At 31.1% G+C, this 16,828-nt stretch overlaps 1 protein-coding gene across 2 annotated transcripts in view; it reads right to left on the bottom strand.

Annotated features, from left to right (window-relative positions):
• Positions 1–12,002, bottom strand: part of LOC145305519 (acid sphingomyelinase-like phosphodiesterase 3b) — a 97,015-nt gene extending 85,013 nt beyond the window's left edge. For both annotated transcript variants that reach the window (XM_080147147.1, XM_080147148.1), the window contains exons 1-3: positions 11,848–12,002; positions 10,953–10,978; positions 3,615–3,683 (exon numbers count right to left, since the gene is read on the bottom strand). In XM_080147147.1, coding sequence (XP_080003273.1) covers positions 3,615–3,683; positions 10,953–10,978; positions 11,848–11,903 — 151 coding nt within the window. In that variant the 5' untranslated portion in view covers positions 11,904–12,002. The remainder of the gene's footprint in view (positions 1–3,614; positions 3,684–10,952; positions 10,979–11,847) is intronic.
• Between the last annotated feature and the right edge of the window lie 4,826 nt (positions 12,003–16,828).

Here is a 16,828-nt window from a genome sequence, read left to right as displayed (position 1 = left end):
ATTGATAGAATGTCAACCCTTAAGATTTCCTAATAGGCGCCTACCATGATAATTTTGAGAGACAATTTTGCTTCAAACATCTTATTCTTACATATTTCAAAGGTTTTACCCTTATATAAAAGTAACAGGTTCTCGCTTACCACTGAACCTAAATGATTCTTCTTTACAATGTAGACTCTCATCCTGGGAAGGTTTAAAACTATTTTAGAGAAGGGTTTCACCAACTTCCCGAGAAAAATACCCCCCAAAAAAATACCCTGTAAAAAACTTAAATTGAAAGAAGGAGTGTCGACTTTCGTCCTCCTCTTTTCCTCAAGTGCCCCTATATAGGCCTCTAGGGGCGAAGCCACTAGTTATTATGATAAAGTAAAGTAAAAGTTGCAGCCTAATCTTGTTTGCCTAAATGTAAACAAGTATAGTTATATTCATAAGTAGCGCAACACAAAATAGTAGAAAATTATAAAATTTTAGTTTAATTTATCTAGTGATTTTCTTAATGTTTCTTGTAGACCCGCCCCCCTTTCTTGTATTTTAAAATAAATGAAATATAAGGAGGGTAATGCGTTTTTCGTGTTTTAGTAACTTGATATGAAATGATAAAATAGGTTTTAGTTAGCCCTAGAAACTAATTTTTTTTCAAAAATAAGTGGCGAGTGAGTTGTTTCTTTCTCAGGCACTATTAGGGAAGGAACTTATTATCTACATGAATATATCCCTTTATATTAAATCAAATAGATCATCTTAATAAGCTTAGCAATAATTTTTGGCTTACATAACTTACATAATGATTGGTATATTATTAATAAAATCGTAGAGTAGCTACGCTCCTAAAAACTTGAACTGCCAAAAGTGACGAAAAGTTTTGACCTTTGGTGTGAGTGAGAAGCAATATCAACCTAGAAGAGTTCTTACAAACCAACCAAAAAACTGTCTAAGGTTTAGTTCACAACTCATGGACGTCCAAGAATTTCTCTTTTTTTTTGGGGGGGGGGGGAGTAAAAATCTCAAGGGCGGGGGTAATTATTATTTGAAGGAGGGGATTAAATAAAAAACGCCCCTGCCACTACTCGTAGGACCCTCATAAAAGTGATAAAGATGAATATACAGGGAAAGCAATGCTAATTTTTAAGATCATATTCTTAAACACCTTAGATTAAGTAAAACGAATTTAAGATTTATCTATAATATCAATACCTATAGATATTTAAAATCTATACCTTAACCTGAGTTAATTCTATTAATTAGTAAAGGCATTATTCATCTTAATATGGATGTCACATGCCAGACATTACAGTTTGACAAATGTCAACAAATTTGCTGTTTTCAAAACCCAACCATAGCATAGAATTTGCCATTATAGTATGGTAAGGGGATATAGCTAAAGAGATAGAGGAAACTGGGTGGGGGAGAGAGAAAAGGGAAAGGGGTGAAGAAAATGCATAAGTTGGTCTTTGCAGTATACTTACAATAGTGCACTTAAGCCAGGACTGATCACTGTAGGGCTTGTAGTAAAAGGAGCAGCACTTGTGGCTACTAGTAAAAGGAGCAGCACTTATGGCTTTTAGTAAAAGGAGAACAATGGTATCTTTTATATTTAAAAAAGAAATAAATTTTTGCAAGTTATTCGGTTAGGGGATTTTAGTAAAGTAAAAACATTGAAATGAGCCTGGAAAAATCATGGCTTTGAGTAAAACATTGTTAAATTTTAAAAATCAACAAGCTTTTGTTATAAAGAAATACATCATAATGTGAAGAAATACATAGTTGAATTTTTAATGATAATAATGTAAAAAATATTAAAACATTGGTTCTGAATCAGGACAGAAAACTTTAGGGCTTTTAACAAACCAAGGAAATAACAATTATAGAGCTTTTTACATTTGTTTCATTAGTTCATCAAATATTAGAACTTCTATAAACTTCTAAAGTTCTAATACATTATATAAATTCAAAAAGTTGATTTAGCTAAATGTCTAAATATATACATTTTTTCATTTTGTGTTTTAAAAAAATTACATAAAAGTATTTCTAAAACCTATATTATGCATTATTTTTATTTCAGTCTTTTCCACCCCCCTCCCCCTCTAAATTTTACTTTACATATTTTTTCAGGTTCGCCTTATATTCTTACATTTTGTCCATTATTTTCATGGATAAAGCCAAATGTTTATATGCTAGAAATTAAAAAGTGCTTCGAGTAAAAAAAAAACAACTTAATATCACATTTAAATTTTGGAATGAATTTATTCTTAATAATAGGAAATTTCATAGAAAAGACGATGTTTGTCTTTTATGTGACTTTGTACCAAATCATCCCACAAATACTTATTGTGTGGGAGGGGAGGACATCCCCCCAATTTCCATTTTCATTTTGAAAGGAAGTAAAATTTGATTGGGTGACATTTTTTATAGGGATGGTTTCTCTTGGGTGGCTGGTACGAAAAATCGGTTCAGGGGTTAGCGAGATCATTTGGCAAAAATAAAAATATGAAAATCATGTTATTTTTATATAAGGATGTATATACTTATAATAAGATAACTATTTCCTTTATCCATGAATTTTTGCCTATTTTATTATGCAATATTTTTGCATAAATCTGCATTTTTCATAAAAATGTATTTTTTCTAACATAAACGCTTAATTTCCAAGTAGAGAATCCCCCCCCGGCACCCTCTACAATCACACATTTTAAATTCCCATAATTATTAAACTTAAAAAATATTTCAATTAGATCAAATTATCTATAACAAGATTTGTTTCAAATTTGATAAAGGGATGAGAAAAAAAGACGTCTAAGCTTTTTTAGGGGGGTAAGGGGGGGGGGGAGAGGGAATATAATAAGGGGGGTCAACCATTCTTATTAGGATGGGGGGTGTAATCTAACGTTATTTCCAAACAAAATTGGGGAGTGAACACTAAATAGCCCTCCAAACCCATCTCTTTGAACGTTCCTGGGTGGGGAAATTATTGCTAAACTGAAATAAATGAGATTATTCCTCTATTTTCCATAAAAATGTATTTCTTTCACAGTGATTTAGATATAGTGATAAAGTTATTCTACAACCCTTTTATTGCTCCAACACTAAAAACTACCAAAGGCAAACAGTTCACTTACAAAATTAATGTAAAAAATTAATTTTTCATTCATTGTCTTATACCTGTATCCCTGGTTTTATCTGCAGCTAGGACAAGATCACTTTTTCGCGTAGAAAAACAAAGCAACGGATGAAAAAATGCAACTCTTAACATCTTAAAATTTCAAAAGGGGGGGGGGTGGTAAGGGTGGCTTACCTCTTCCCCAAATCTCAAAAAAAAGCTATAAGTTTGGGTCCCCAAATTTTTGGCAGTACATCCGTATACAAAGTCAACAGTCCAATATGGCTCCAAAATTGATTAATATCTTCTTGATAAGAACCAGTTCTATGCCATACTGAAAAAATCATGTTTCGTATTGTATTACAGACATAATTCTACAAATAATAAAATGAAAATGATACATTAATACCAGTTTTGTTAGCCATTGCCCACGGCCCTTTGTGGATTTTCTTGAACCTAATCCATAATTAAATTAGTACGTCTGTCCTTCAAAGATGGCTAAGAATTGAATACTTACTGTTTGTGATATCTCCATGGACACTGTAGTTCAGGTTCAGGTTAGCACTGTCAAGCTGCCAGAAATAGCCTAGATAGATAGATAGTTAGATAGTTTGATAGATAGATAGTTAGATAGTTAGATAGTTAGAATAATAAAATAAAAGTCCACACCTCCCTACAACCACCTCGATTTTGAGTTAAGGGGTTGTCCAAATGTTCTTTACAATCTAGCTGTCAAAATCCTGAGCACGCCACAGATTGATATAGACTTATTTGGATAAATACATTTCTATATAGATTGCTATTTTTAATATGATTGTAAATTTATGCTGTTTTGTATGCATTGTTATAAAAACCTTGATTTTTAAAATGATGGTTGAAATATTTTTATTGGAAATACATTTGTATCTGTTCCTTTTAAGTGTACACTCTGAGAGATGAAAATATTATTCTTAAATAAAAGTAACATGATGAGGTCTGTCTATCTGTCATTTTTTCTGTCTGTCTGTACCGAAGGATCTCTCTAAGCGATGAACCGATATGTTTCTCCTTTACAGTTTCGCTTTTCTTTTTCATGGAAAGGTTTATAGCTTATTTGGGTAAGGGTACCACTATTCTCATTTTAAAACTATTATTTAAAGTGGTTGGGGTCGATTTTTCACACATCAAGAGCCCCTAGAGGCCTCCAGATTCGTATCCACAAGTTATCAAAAGGGTATAATGTGTGCATGACTAGCTTGAGAATACGAGCGTTTATGTGTGCTAGGCTTTATTCAGTTTGATAATACTAAAAAGCTGTTAATTATTCTACTGCTTGCTTTTAAGGTTTGCGCTGGGGAAGTCATCACTATACAGCTACTTTTTTCACATTTACATTTTTATTTCTTAAAATTGAATGTATCAAATTTTTATTTTCCTAATATGAAATATTGATAGCTAGTAACCAATGAACATAATTGTGTTCGATAGTAAAAAAAAATAAAACTTGAGAGTGTCCCTTTAAAGCATTTTTTTCCAAATTGCAATAATTATGTTGAAAGTATGCCACAATGTCAAATACAATCTATAAAATTGTTTTGAATGGATGGATAGATAGGTAGATAGTTGCATAGAATAGTAGGTAGATAGATGAATCAATAGATAGATTGAAATATTAGTGGATATATAGACAAAAAACATAGAATAATAATTTAATAAATTAGATAGATGGTTTGATAGATTGAAAAATAGATAGAAAGAAAGATTTGTTTGTGTATATTGAAGTTTGTCATACACCTTCATAAGCTTACGCCCCCAACGCTTTTGTTTTACGGGAGGAGTCAAAATTCGTTATGGACATAGCATATCTAATGGTAGCGCCTTTTAAAAACGAGACAACGTAAAGTAACACCAAAAAAGAGACTTCATACGATAAAATAACCAAAGAGAGGCCAGTATAGATTTTACCATTAGTCCATTACAGTGTATACTGGCCTATTATTGGTCAGCTTTTATGTATAACGTCATTTTTTGGTGCCACTTTACGCTGCCTCTTTAAAAACATCCCACTTTTTATATTACCAGTCTTTTGCGGGCTAGCTGCTTTCCATGACACCCTGACGTCAGGTCCAACAACCATTCTCTCCTTTTCTGTATTAGGCCTATAGACACACAACAGACAACCAACTCTTTGATTGCTAGGCCTTTGCCTATAAGTCCTTGAACCAAGGTATTTTCCATACTACTAATGTAACCCAACTGACATAGCAGCAGTAGAAATAATTTCTAATAAGTTATGACGAGGTATTGAGCTGAGATTCGAACACTTCACCTCCCCCGACGACTAGCACACAGTTCGTTCGAAGGTGCTTTGACTTTAGTGTTAGAACCTAAATTGGGACATAGTGCATTTCATTACCCTAGGTTAGGTAACTTCATTTCCCTTTTCAATAAAATCTAAAATGCAGCGGTTTTTGAGAAAATTAGATTTGAAAATTTCAAGTTCAATTTTCACCCACTAGGAGTCACCGCATAACCATGACAAGAAAAGCAAAAATTATTTATTTAAAATTTTGAACAAGTTTGCTTTTATAAAGTTCTTCATAAAACCACTCCTGAAGTGAGTTGATTCATGGCAATTTTAATCAGTTGCTTTGCTAAGGTCACGGAAATTCAGCCTTAAATAAATCAAACATAGAGAGGTTTTATGACAGACTTTATAAAAGCAAAGTTGTTCAAAATTTTAAATAAATAATCTTTGCTTTTCTTGTCATGATTATGCGGTGACTCCTAGTGGATGAAAATTGAACTTGAAATTTTCAAATCTAATTTTGTCAAAAACCGCTGCATTTTAGATTTTATTGAAAAGTAAAATGAAGTTACCTAACCTAGGGTAATGAAATGCACTATTTCCCAATTTGGGTTCTGACACAAAAGTCAAAGCACCTTCGAACGAACTGTGAGCAGATGTGCTGCGTGGTTATCCACGGTCAAGGGTAAGATAGTGAAATATATATTCTGGTCTCTAATTGAATTAAAATAATATCCTTAAATTACTCAAAGGTTGCTATTTTGATGTTGTAACTGATTCATTCATGATTCAACGAATTTTCCCTACGTATAGTAAGCTACTATAATATTTATTTATCGCATCGTATTATAGACAGCTTTCTGTGTATAGTGAAAATAAAATTTATAAGATTAATTCCAGTTTTGTTTGACCCGAGGAGCCTATGGGCCCAGGCTTACAAAACTAATATTATTTTAATTTTAATATTCGTAGAAAATTGTCTGTTATACGATACAATAAATAATTTTCAGAGTGGCTTAGAACAGGTTTTAATCCAGCGGATATTAATTGGTTTCGAAGCCACACTGAAAAGAAAATTATCGATTCCCTCTCTAAACTTCAAACTTCTAAGAGAAAAGGAAATTTGAGTTGAATTTTTCTCTTTTGTGTTTTTGAGGGATTTTTCAAATACAGCTAAATTATTGCAATTTTTAAATAGCATAAAAAGGACAATTATATCAATAAGTAGCGCAGCAGAAACACGCCAAGAATATCTTCAATTTAGAGCTAGTATAGCAGTTTCCAAACAAAAAAGATCATTGGCTCAAGCCATACCCTTTGAAGAAGGTGAAATATCCAAATACCTTTCCAAGTACATGCTTTTCTGAAAACTGTGCTGTTTAAAAATGTCTTTGCCGTTTACCAAATCTTTCTCGTTACACTTGCATTTAGCACTAGGGAATCCAAGCTTTAATTTTGAGGGGGTAATATTGGGGGTTTCATAGGTTTAAGGGGGGTTAAGCATCTCTTTAGCAACTTGGACGTCTATGTTTAGCAACTAAAGCATATAGAAAAAAAATAAGCTATTTTTAACATTGTAATGGAAGAAAAACAAGAAATTTTGTGGTTTTGTGAAAGCGTTTTGTTTTATTAGTCAAACTCTAAGGAAATCATTTTTGCAAAAATAGATAAAGTTGGATTATCTATTTTACTAATGATGATATATAGATAAATAGATAGATAGATAGATAGTTAATTATATAGATTTATTGATAGATCGATAGATGATAACATACATCAGGATAATTATATAATTATATATTTATTGGTAGGTAGATATATAGAATAGATATGGATAGATAGATAAACAGAAATGTTTTATTAAAGATGCGAATATCTGTAATTTGTAATATATAGAAATCACTTGATTGAAACAAGTTAATGAATATAAAAAAAATTGAATTTTTAACATCTTTTAAAGCTTTGTGTTAAAAACTGATAAATATAATACAAAGTAGTTCTAGAAGTAAAAGAATCTATGCCTGCCTGTAACGAAGGACCTCACTAGCCACTGAACCGATTTGGTTCTTCTTTACAGTACAGCTTCTCATGGGTCCTGGGAAGGTTTATACAAAAACCAAACCGAGAGAAATCGCCAAAACCTTTTTGTTTACTTTTTCTTTTTAACTAAAACGCCCCAAGAGGCCTCTAGGGGAGTAGCCGTTAATACTGCACTGTGTAAACTGATAGATAAGTTGATGGTTTGATAGGTAGATTGGTGGATAGATAGATAGATAAATTTATGAATAAATCTTAAAATCTGTAAATAAAAAATGAATTCGTATAACACATTTTAAGACAAAAACTAGTAAAATAGACAGAAAGACAAAAAGCTTGATAGGTAGATAGATGAATACATTGATAAAAAATGCAAATAAAAAGGCAAGCATAAATTTTACAAATTTGATGCAACGTGTTCAAATTTTGCAAAAAAAAAATTCAATTTCCTATCAATTTTGCTTTTTTTTTAGGAATACTCACCCCCCCCCCCCCTCCATCTTCTAATTAAAAGCGAATCTTTCAACATTATGTTTATCTGTTCGTAGTGCTACCCTTTCCTTAAATAGTTATAAACCTTCCCAGGACCTATGAGAAGCTTTACTTCAAAGGAGAGCCATATAGGTTCATCGGTTTTCAAGATACTTCAGTACTGACACACAGACACATATCCTGATACTTTTTATATATAGTTCCATAGCTCCTAGACCTAAGGGAAGGAAGGGAAAGTAGCCTAAAACCATCCCAAGATATCATTGATTTGGAAAAATTTACCGAGATCTATGGCTTCAGACAAAAAAAGACTTTACTTTATATTATAGGATAATACAAATACTAAAAAACAAGGATGACAACATCTATAAAAGCGTAGCTCTGAAGCGGTATGACAAACGATCATTAAAGGGCGAATATAGGTTTGATATGATATGAGCTTATATCAAAGGTGCCATTACATACTTTTAGAATATCTATGTCAAATTTAAAAATTCAAAAAAATCCTTAAGTAGATTTTGCAATTTTCTGTTTCAATTGAACATATAATAAATGAGATTGCCGACAAAATCGTTTATTTTAGCCCTTTACAAGACTTTTTTTTTAATAATTTGCTTAAGTTTGATTGACTATTACATTGGCACGCACCTTAAAAGATAATTTAAATGTTTATTATTTTAGATTATATACTAGTTTATTTAATTTTTTAAAAAGCATAAAAATAATTTGCGTAGAAGGGCGTCAGGAGTATTGACAGGGTAAATAATACGTCTTAAAGTTTATTTTCTGTACAGAGATCTTTGATTAATTTATGATGATATAAACAACCCTTGTGTACGCATTTTCAACACACACACACACGGCCACAAAAAAACAGGGATTTGAAATAATTCTTCCTCCAAGAAAATTTTATCGATTATTTTTTTTTACTTTTTACATTATTTGATGTTTTTTTTAACTTTTAAATAATTTACTTTATGAAGGTAGAAGGAGGGTATATTTACCCCTGATTAATTGGTTTCCACGTTATTACGACTATCATTTAACTAAAGCTTTTTAATTCAACCTTGCCACGAAGCCTTGTGTGATGCTAGGGTGTTTGAGTTCTTAGGGAACCACACTAATTACAAAATATTTTCTTCGAGATTGACGGGTTTTAAGCTATAAACAGACTTATACAATTGAATATGTCAATATTTTTAAGTTATTTATAATCTATGGAATTGCACCTTTGATATAAGCTCATATCATATCGAACCTATATTCGCCCTTTAACTCTTGAGAGTGTAAGATTTGAATATACAAAGTATAAATATATATGTTTAGACAAAAATATACGTAAATTTGTTGCAAAACCTCTTAAATACAGAATTATGTTTATGGGCAAACTGACATTTTTAGAAATTGATTATAGAGATGCTTCGCTTATAATATTGTACCTTATTGTAATAGAAATCAGTACTCCAAAAATCAGATCATTCGGATAATTATATACCATTAAAAATCGTTGTTAAAAAAAGTTCAACTCGACATTCTGGTAACGATTATAGAGTTTCTACGCTTTCTAAATCGTATCTAATTACTACAGGAATCGTCATGCAAAGTTTAAAATCGATAGGATAATTCTAACATGCCTAAATTAACGAAAAAAGCTATCCGTCACGGACGGACGGACCAACCGAAAAAATCTTCGCTGTTAAAAAAGGTGGCCAAAGAATTCAGGCCAAAGTCATATTTGCAGGGAAATTATGTGAAATTATTTCTAAATGAAATATTTCCTTTTTTATTGTTTTATTTTTACATTTGGAAACATTTTTGTTAATTAATTAGATGAAATGCAGAAAAAAAAGAGAATAAATTAACAGGGATCTGAAGAAATGTCATATAAATTAATTTACCCCCAATGATGATGCACAATGTTACCCATTACGTAGAATACAATTAGTAGTTGAAATGTTGGAAACCAACCAATCAAAATTCAATAAAAGTACCCAAAGTTGTTGAGCCAACAAATAAGAAAACATTATTATAAAAGTTTGGGAACTGGTGTAATAAAAAGCCCAAGTTCTCCCTCTTCCATGGAATGAAACTGTTTTAATTAGTTTTCATTTTTTGAAGCGAGGCTTTGCTGCGTCCTTTTGGGGTCCGTCCGTGTGGACGTAATGACCTGTTAGAATCGTCGTATCAATTTCTTACTATGTTTACTGATTGATCTTGTGCCAATAAGTTATAATTAAGAAAGATACAACTTGATAATCATTTCCAGAATAGCCTGTGTACGTCCATTTTAAACATGTTTTGTTCAAGGTCTACTTATTATTACATTTATACATTTATCTTGATTTTTTATAATGATGATTCTTAGGACGATTAGTAACTATGTTATGCAAGCCAAAAATGAAAAATTGTTAATGTTCGATTGTCCGGTCATTTGTCTTGTTGAGCTTCGTTTTTATGGATGTTGTCATCCTTGTTTGTATAGGATGTAAATATATAATTTGTAGAGCAATGTATGATATATAGATGCATAGATTTGTAGATCAGTAGATCATAAATCGATGATAGATTTAGCTATGAATAGTATAATTCATATATGTACACTAGCGGTTAAGCCCCTAGAGGCATCTAGCGGAACAAAAAATATTTTTTTTAAAGATGAGCTGTTTACCAAACTTTTTTCCCGGCCGCTAAATGGGGTTAGTTATGTTTTTTGCGAATTCTCCTGGGAGGGTGGTGGTAGCCTTCCCAAAAACCTTCCCAGGACAAGCTACCCTGTAAAGAAGAACCATATCGGTTACTCGGTTAGCGAGATACTTCGATACAGATACGACTAACAGAGAGACATCCTGTTATTTTAATATAAGGGTATGCATGATATTTTTAAGCATACAAAAACATAAAAAAATTTGATAAAAAGTTATAAATAGATTTTTAGATAAATATAATATAAGTGTATGTATATATGATTGATGGATTTATAGATGGATATATATATATAAATAGAAAAAAGCGAAACTGTTATAAAAGTAAAATGGTCACCTGTCCGTTGTTTTACAGCATTGTACCTAAAAAAAATTAAACATTTAGTTTCTTATTAATTTTTTTGGAATGTTATCCTTTCCCTTCCCCAAGTAAATTAAAACCTTACCAGGACATATAAAAGCTTTCCCGAAAAGAAGAATCAAATTTCCCCAATAGTTAATAATTTTGTGATTTGTTATTTTAAACCAACCAATCAAGATCAAGTCCCCAAAGTTCGTTCCTGTTTATAACTTGTTTAGTAACCAGAGAGAGAGGGGACATTGGCCTGTTAATTACACTAGACCCCAAAGTTTTATAATAACGTTTTCTTATTTGTTGGCTTTTCCACTTTGGGGACTTTTTATTTGTTGGTTTATTAAGTTGAGTGACCAAACGTTTCAACAACAATTTGTAATCAACAGATGGGGTAATTTTGAGAATGAACAATGTTGAACATTAGGGATCTACATCAATTTATCGGCCATTGTCTTATCCCTTTAGATCGCTAGTTAGTAACTCGGTTCGTCACTCTGTCTGTAAATCCCTCCGATACATGAAATTTCGGTAAGGATAATATGACTCAGATTTATTGATATATTTAATTATTAATCTATTGATAGTGTTATCCATTCCAAAAGGGAAGGAACTGCACAGTTAGGACTTCTCAGACAAAAATCGTGCAATCAAAGGGTTGGTTGTATGATGGATGTTACTTAACCTAATCAATTCTATCAATTCATCTATGAAGTGAAATATTGAACCATCTATAAACACATCTATCTATCCATCTATTTATCTTTCTATCAAATTATCTATTATTCTATCTATTTGTCTATCTATCTAAGTATTTATCAATCTATCTATCTATTAATATATGTTATCTAAATATCTATCTATCTATGCAGGAACCTACCTAACTGTAACAGAAACATGAAGAAATATCAGAAGAATAAAGATATTTGACAGCATCACATTAAATTCAATTGGACAGTCCTTTCATAATCTATTATATATTAAATACATGTACAGTCCTTTCATAGTCTAAAAGGTCATTTCATTTTATCATTTTATTCTGAAATATGATAATATAACAATATGAAAATACACCACGTCATAATAAAGACGTGAAGAATGGAACTTCTGCTATATCAGACTCGAAAACAGATGCAACCCATTAACATGCTCAGTTAGAACTTCCAGACAAAAATCCTGCAATTAAAGGTTTAGTTGTCTGTTGGACTGTGGACGTTACTTGACCAAATATCCTTTTGTGGGCGATAAGAATTTAATAAAACTATGTTTTAATTAAGGGGAAAGATAGACCAATGGGTTAATTAATACATAGATAGATAGAAAATAGGAAAATTTGACTATTATATGAATATATAAAAACAAGGATGACAACATCCATAAAAGCGAAGCACTGAAACGGTAGGACAAACGGACATTTACACTTCAGAATATAAAAGTATAAGAGTCGAAGCAAAATTGTAGTAAATTTGTTGAAAAACTGCTTGATACAGGATAATGTTTATGGACATACTTACATTTTTAGGACTTGATTACAGAATTGCTTCGCTTAAATATTGTTCTTTGTTAATTGGATCACATAATTTTTCTTTTTTAATGTAGAAAAATCAACATGTTTAAAATGGACGTACGGACATTCTGTTAATGATCATAGAGTTGCTACGCTTTCTAAATCGTACCTAACTACTACAGGAATCACCATGCAAAGTTTACAATCGATAGGACAATTCTAACATGCCTAAATTAACGAATATAAGCAATCTATCTCGGAATGACGGACGTACGGACGGACTAACCCTAATTACAGAAAAGCGTCGCTTTTAATATAGAACATATAGATATAAATTTATAGATAGACAGATGCACACAGACATATGTAAAAACAAATTAGAAATTCTATTAATATTAAATAACCACCCTATTTCCTGCTGAACAACATGAAAACAAATATACATTTTGCAAAAAGCGAAGCTTTTCTATAATTAGGGTCGGTCCGTACGTACGTAGCGGATAGTTTTTTTTCTCGTTAATTTAGGCATGTTTGATTTGTCCTATCGAATTCAAACTTTGCATGATGATTCCTGTAGTTGTTAGGTACGTTTTAGAAAGCATAGCAACTCTATAATCGTTACCAGAATGTCCTTGCGTCCATTTTAGACATGTTGACTTTTAACTTATTTAACAACATTTTCTATGTGATATAATCATCCGCTTGATCTGATTTTTATAGTACTGATTCAAATTACAATAAGGTACAATATTGTTAGCATAGCATCTCTATAATCAAGTCCTAAAATATCAGTATGTCCTTAAACTTAATTCTGTATTTGCAACAAATTTACATTTAATTTTGTCAAATTGTATATTCAGTTCTGACACTCTACTCTAAGAGTTGATGTTCGTCTGTCGTAACCTTTTCAGAGCTTCGCTTTAATGGATGTTTAGTATAGCAGCTACTCTATAACGTAATTAGAAGCAAAGCTGTTGGATAATAACTAATATATATCCGGCCCTCCTACGGAGAAATGTGATTTTCTAGGCTTCTATCAAAGATAAATGTCTAAAATTTATGTTAATATTTCTCACTATAACTCTGTCTGTAACAATAAATCTATAACCACTGCACTGGACCAATATGGATATTCTATTGTTCTAACTTATATTTGGGGAAGGTAATTACACCCATTCAATAGAAATAATTCCTCATATGCACCTAGAGGCCGCTAGTTGCACATCCGCTTTTAATATGAGTAAAAAGAAAAAAAACTATTACTTTGAACTTGAAACATTTGAAATTTTGCAAAAAGAGAAGTTTTAATGAATTTCATCTCATTACCTAACCTGATCTCCATCAAACTTTTATTATTTTTAAACCCAAATCCCAATATATCTATTGAAAAATCTATCAATAAATGTATTTACTGATCTTTCAAATAACCGGATCATGGAAAGAAAACGAAGTAGTGGGTTTCGTCGTATTTTTATAGTAGCTTTCCATGTTCCATCTATTATTTTTTTAAATAAATCTATCATAATAATCAATCTATAAATTTTAGTTCAATCTATTATCTTTATAATTCACTCAATTATTTAATCTAATATATAATAATTTTATTATTTAATATGTTGTTTAATCTACTTTAAATCTATCTTTCAATCTATCAATATGTCAGTCAGACTGCTTTAAGACATATTTTTAGCTAGTTTTCATTTTTTTTTGTCAGTGCTTTTGGGGAAACGTGATTATCTCGGCTCCTATAACAGATAAACGGCTGAAACTTTTTGTCAACATTTTAATCCACATGGAGCATTATTAAGAATAAAACATTCCTGGTGGTAAGACTGCTTTTAAGTAGGTTTTTGGCTATTTTTACATTTATCACATATTTCCCCATATCTTTGGTGTTTTTCGTTCGATTATCAAATTTTTTTGGATGACAGTATCAAAGTTAAATTTCCTGTTGTCCTTTGTCAGTATTCTTATCCATGCTTTTTTATGCTTCGCTACTTATGGATGTTGTCATCCTTGTCTATTATTCTTTCTATCCTTTATTCATCTATCAATCATCTAACTTGATTAATGTGCTTATATCTCTATCTATTTATCTATTACTTTTGATAATTTTGCTAAAATTTTTAAACCTATAATTTCAACACCTTCTATCTGTTTCATCAATTTTCTTCTCTTTACAATTTAACTGGAAGGAATCTTACAATTTTTTATGTGATTCTAACTATTTATATTTTATTTTAAAAGTTTTGATACCTAAATTTTCAATTACGTATAAAACTTTTTTCTATTTATCTTTCGAATTCGATCCATTTTTTATCTATCTATCTATCATTTAACTGGATGTTAAAAAAGAGCATAAAATTGTATCTATCCATCAATCTATTTATCTATTGTTTTTTATCTATCTAAATTACTAATATTTTTATATCTAGATTTTTAAATTACATATATATTTTTCTCTCTATTTTTATCTATCTATCTATCATTTAACTAGATGTAAAAAAGAGCATAAAAATTGTGCTAAAGAGAAAGTTTTACCTATATTTTGTAAACTTTTGGATTAAATGTGTAAAGTTAGATTTAAGAAATTAATGAGAAACATGACAGGGTGCACATAGATATAACTATGGGTGATAAACAGGTAGCGCATCCTCTCAGCATTGGGGATCGAGGTGATGAGTTTGAATCTCAGCCCTAAACATTAAGCTATAAAAATTTGAAAGAATTTAATTTAATGAATATAATAGATTTGAAATCTGCATAAAATTTTAAGGAATTTTTATAAAATTCGTTTTTTGTATCATTCTTTATCTATAAGCGCAAATACAAATTAAGTTAAATAATTTTGACATCTGTGATTGGTGGATTGAAAACTATCTGCGCCCTGATTGGAGAAGCTTAAGTGACGTACATCATTCAACCAATTAGAGCGCAGGTAGTTTTTAATCAACCTATCCTATTGGTCGAAATTTATTAACTTAAATTGGATTTGCGCTTTTAAATAATGGATTATATAAAAAACAAATTTTATAAAAAATCCTTAAAATTTTATGCAGATTTCAAATCTATTATATTCATTAAAATTCTTTCCAATTTTTATAGCTTGCTAAACATGTCATTACTAAAGACGTTCAAAGCTATACTTAACTTATTGCTGCTAAATCAAATGTGCGACTTTATTTGAAAGAATAGGCACAACTTATTAGCATGCATATTTATTACCTCCAGATAAAGGTCGTACAATTAAAAAGTTGGTTGTCTGCAATAGTTTTTGAGATTTTAGTGTCATTGGACCTTAGTCTGGTCCTATGTTGTTAACAATCGCTCCCAGGGGTGTTAAAAAAGGTATTGGTGATAAAAAAATCTACCTTTATATTTATGAGGGAAATCCTGCCTTTGGAGGATGGTAAAATTGGATGGGAATAAAATAGCTGAAGTTTAATTCTGCTATACTCTTAATTTCTGAAATCATGACAATTATAATAAAAGAAAGTATTGTATAATTATCCCTATTATCCCTGGTAACTCAGGGATCTTAAGGGATAAGACAATAGGCGATAAATTGATATACATCCCTAATGATGATAAACAAGATTAACCCTTCTGTTCCGACACTCTAGTTAGAAACTAACCAATCAAAATTAAGTAAGCGTACCCAAATCTATTTTGACAACAAATAAGATAATGTGTTTATAAAACTTTGGGTACCAGTGTAATTTACAGGCCAATAACCCCTCCCTCCCTGCGAGGCATTGCACTGTAAAATTTGATCAAACTTGCACTGTTTTATAATAAGAATAGCGGCTGCGCCCCATACCCAGAGTTATTTATAAAAATGAAATCGCCTAAAACCATCTCAGGGCCTATACAAGGCTTTCCTCTATAGGAGAACCATATCGGTTCAGTAGTTAGCGAGATTCTTCGCTACAAACAAAAAAGCTTAATACTTCATATAATAGGATAGGTATATTTTACCTAATTTTGCCTCTAACTTTTCTACCAATCAAACATAAGAAATTCTACATACTTCAAAGCCCACCCACCACCCTCCACCCCTTCCAGACGGAAAAGTCTCCGACTGTTAAGGGTTAAAGCACATTATTTTTAAAATTTGATCCTAACAAACGCGTAGCCAACCAATGAAGATCTATAACGATTGGGGGGGAAATAGATATGTATCTATAAATTTCTATATCTCCATCTCTCTCTATCTTTTTATATATCTATCTTTTTTTATCTATCTATCTCCATCTATCTATTGTAAAATAACATCTAAACCCATGTAGAGTGTAATGACCTGTCCGAATTTTCTTCTTTTAACACATATATAATGCTTTTTAAAATCTACCCC

The sequence above is a fragment of the Acartia tonsa genome, chromosome 14, assembly GCF_053477335.1.
Source record: "Acartia tonsa isolate MP-2025a chromosome 14, ASM5347733v1, whole genome shotgun sequence".
In the NCBI taxonomy this organism is placed as follows: domain Eukaryota; kingdom Metazoa; phylum Arthropoda; class Copepoda; order Calanoida; family Acartiidae; genus Acartia; species Acartia tonsa.
Note: the sequence above shows the minus strand (reverse complement) of the source record. Positions and strands in the feature narration are given on the sequence as shown.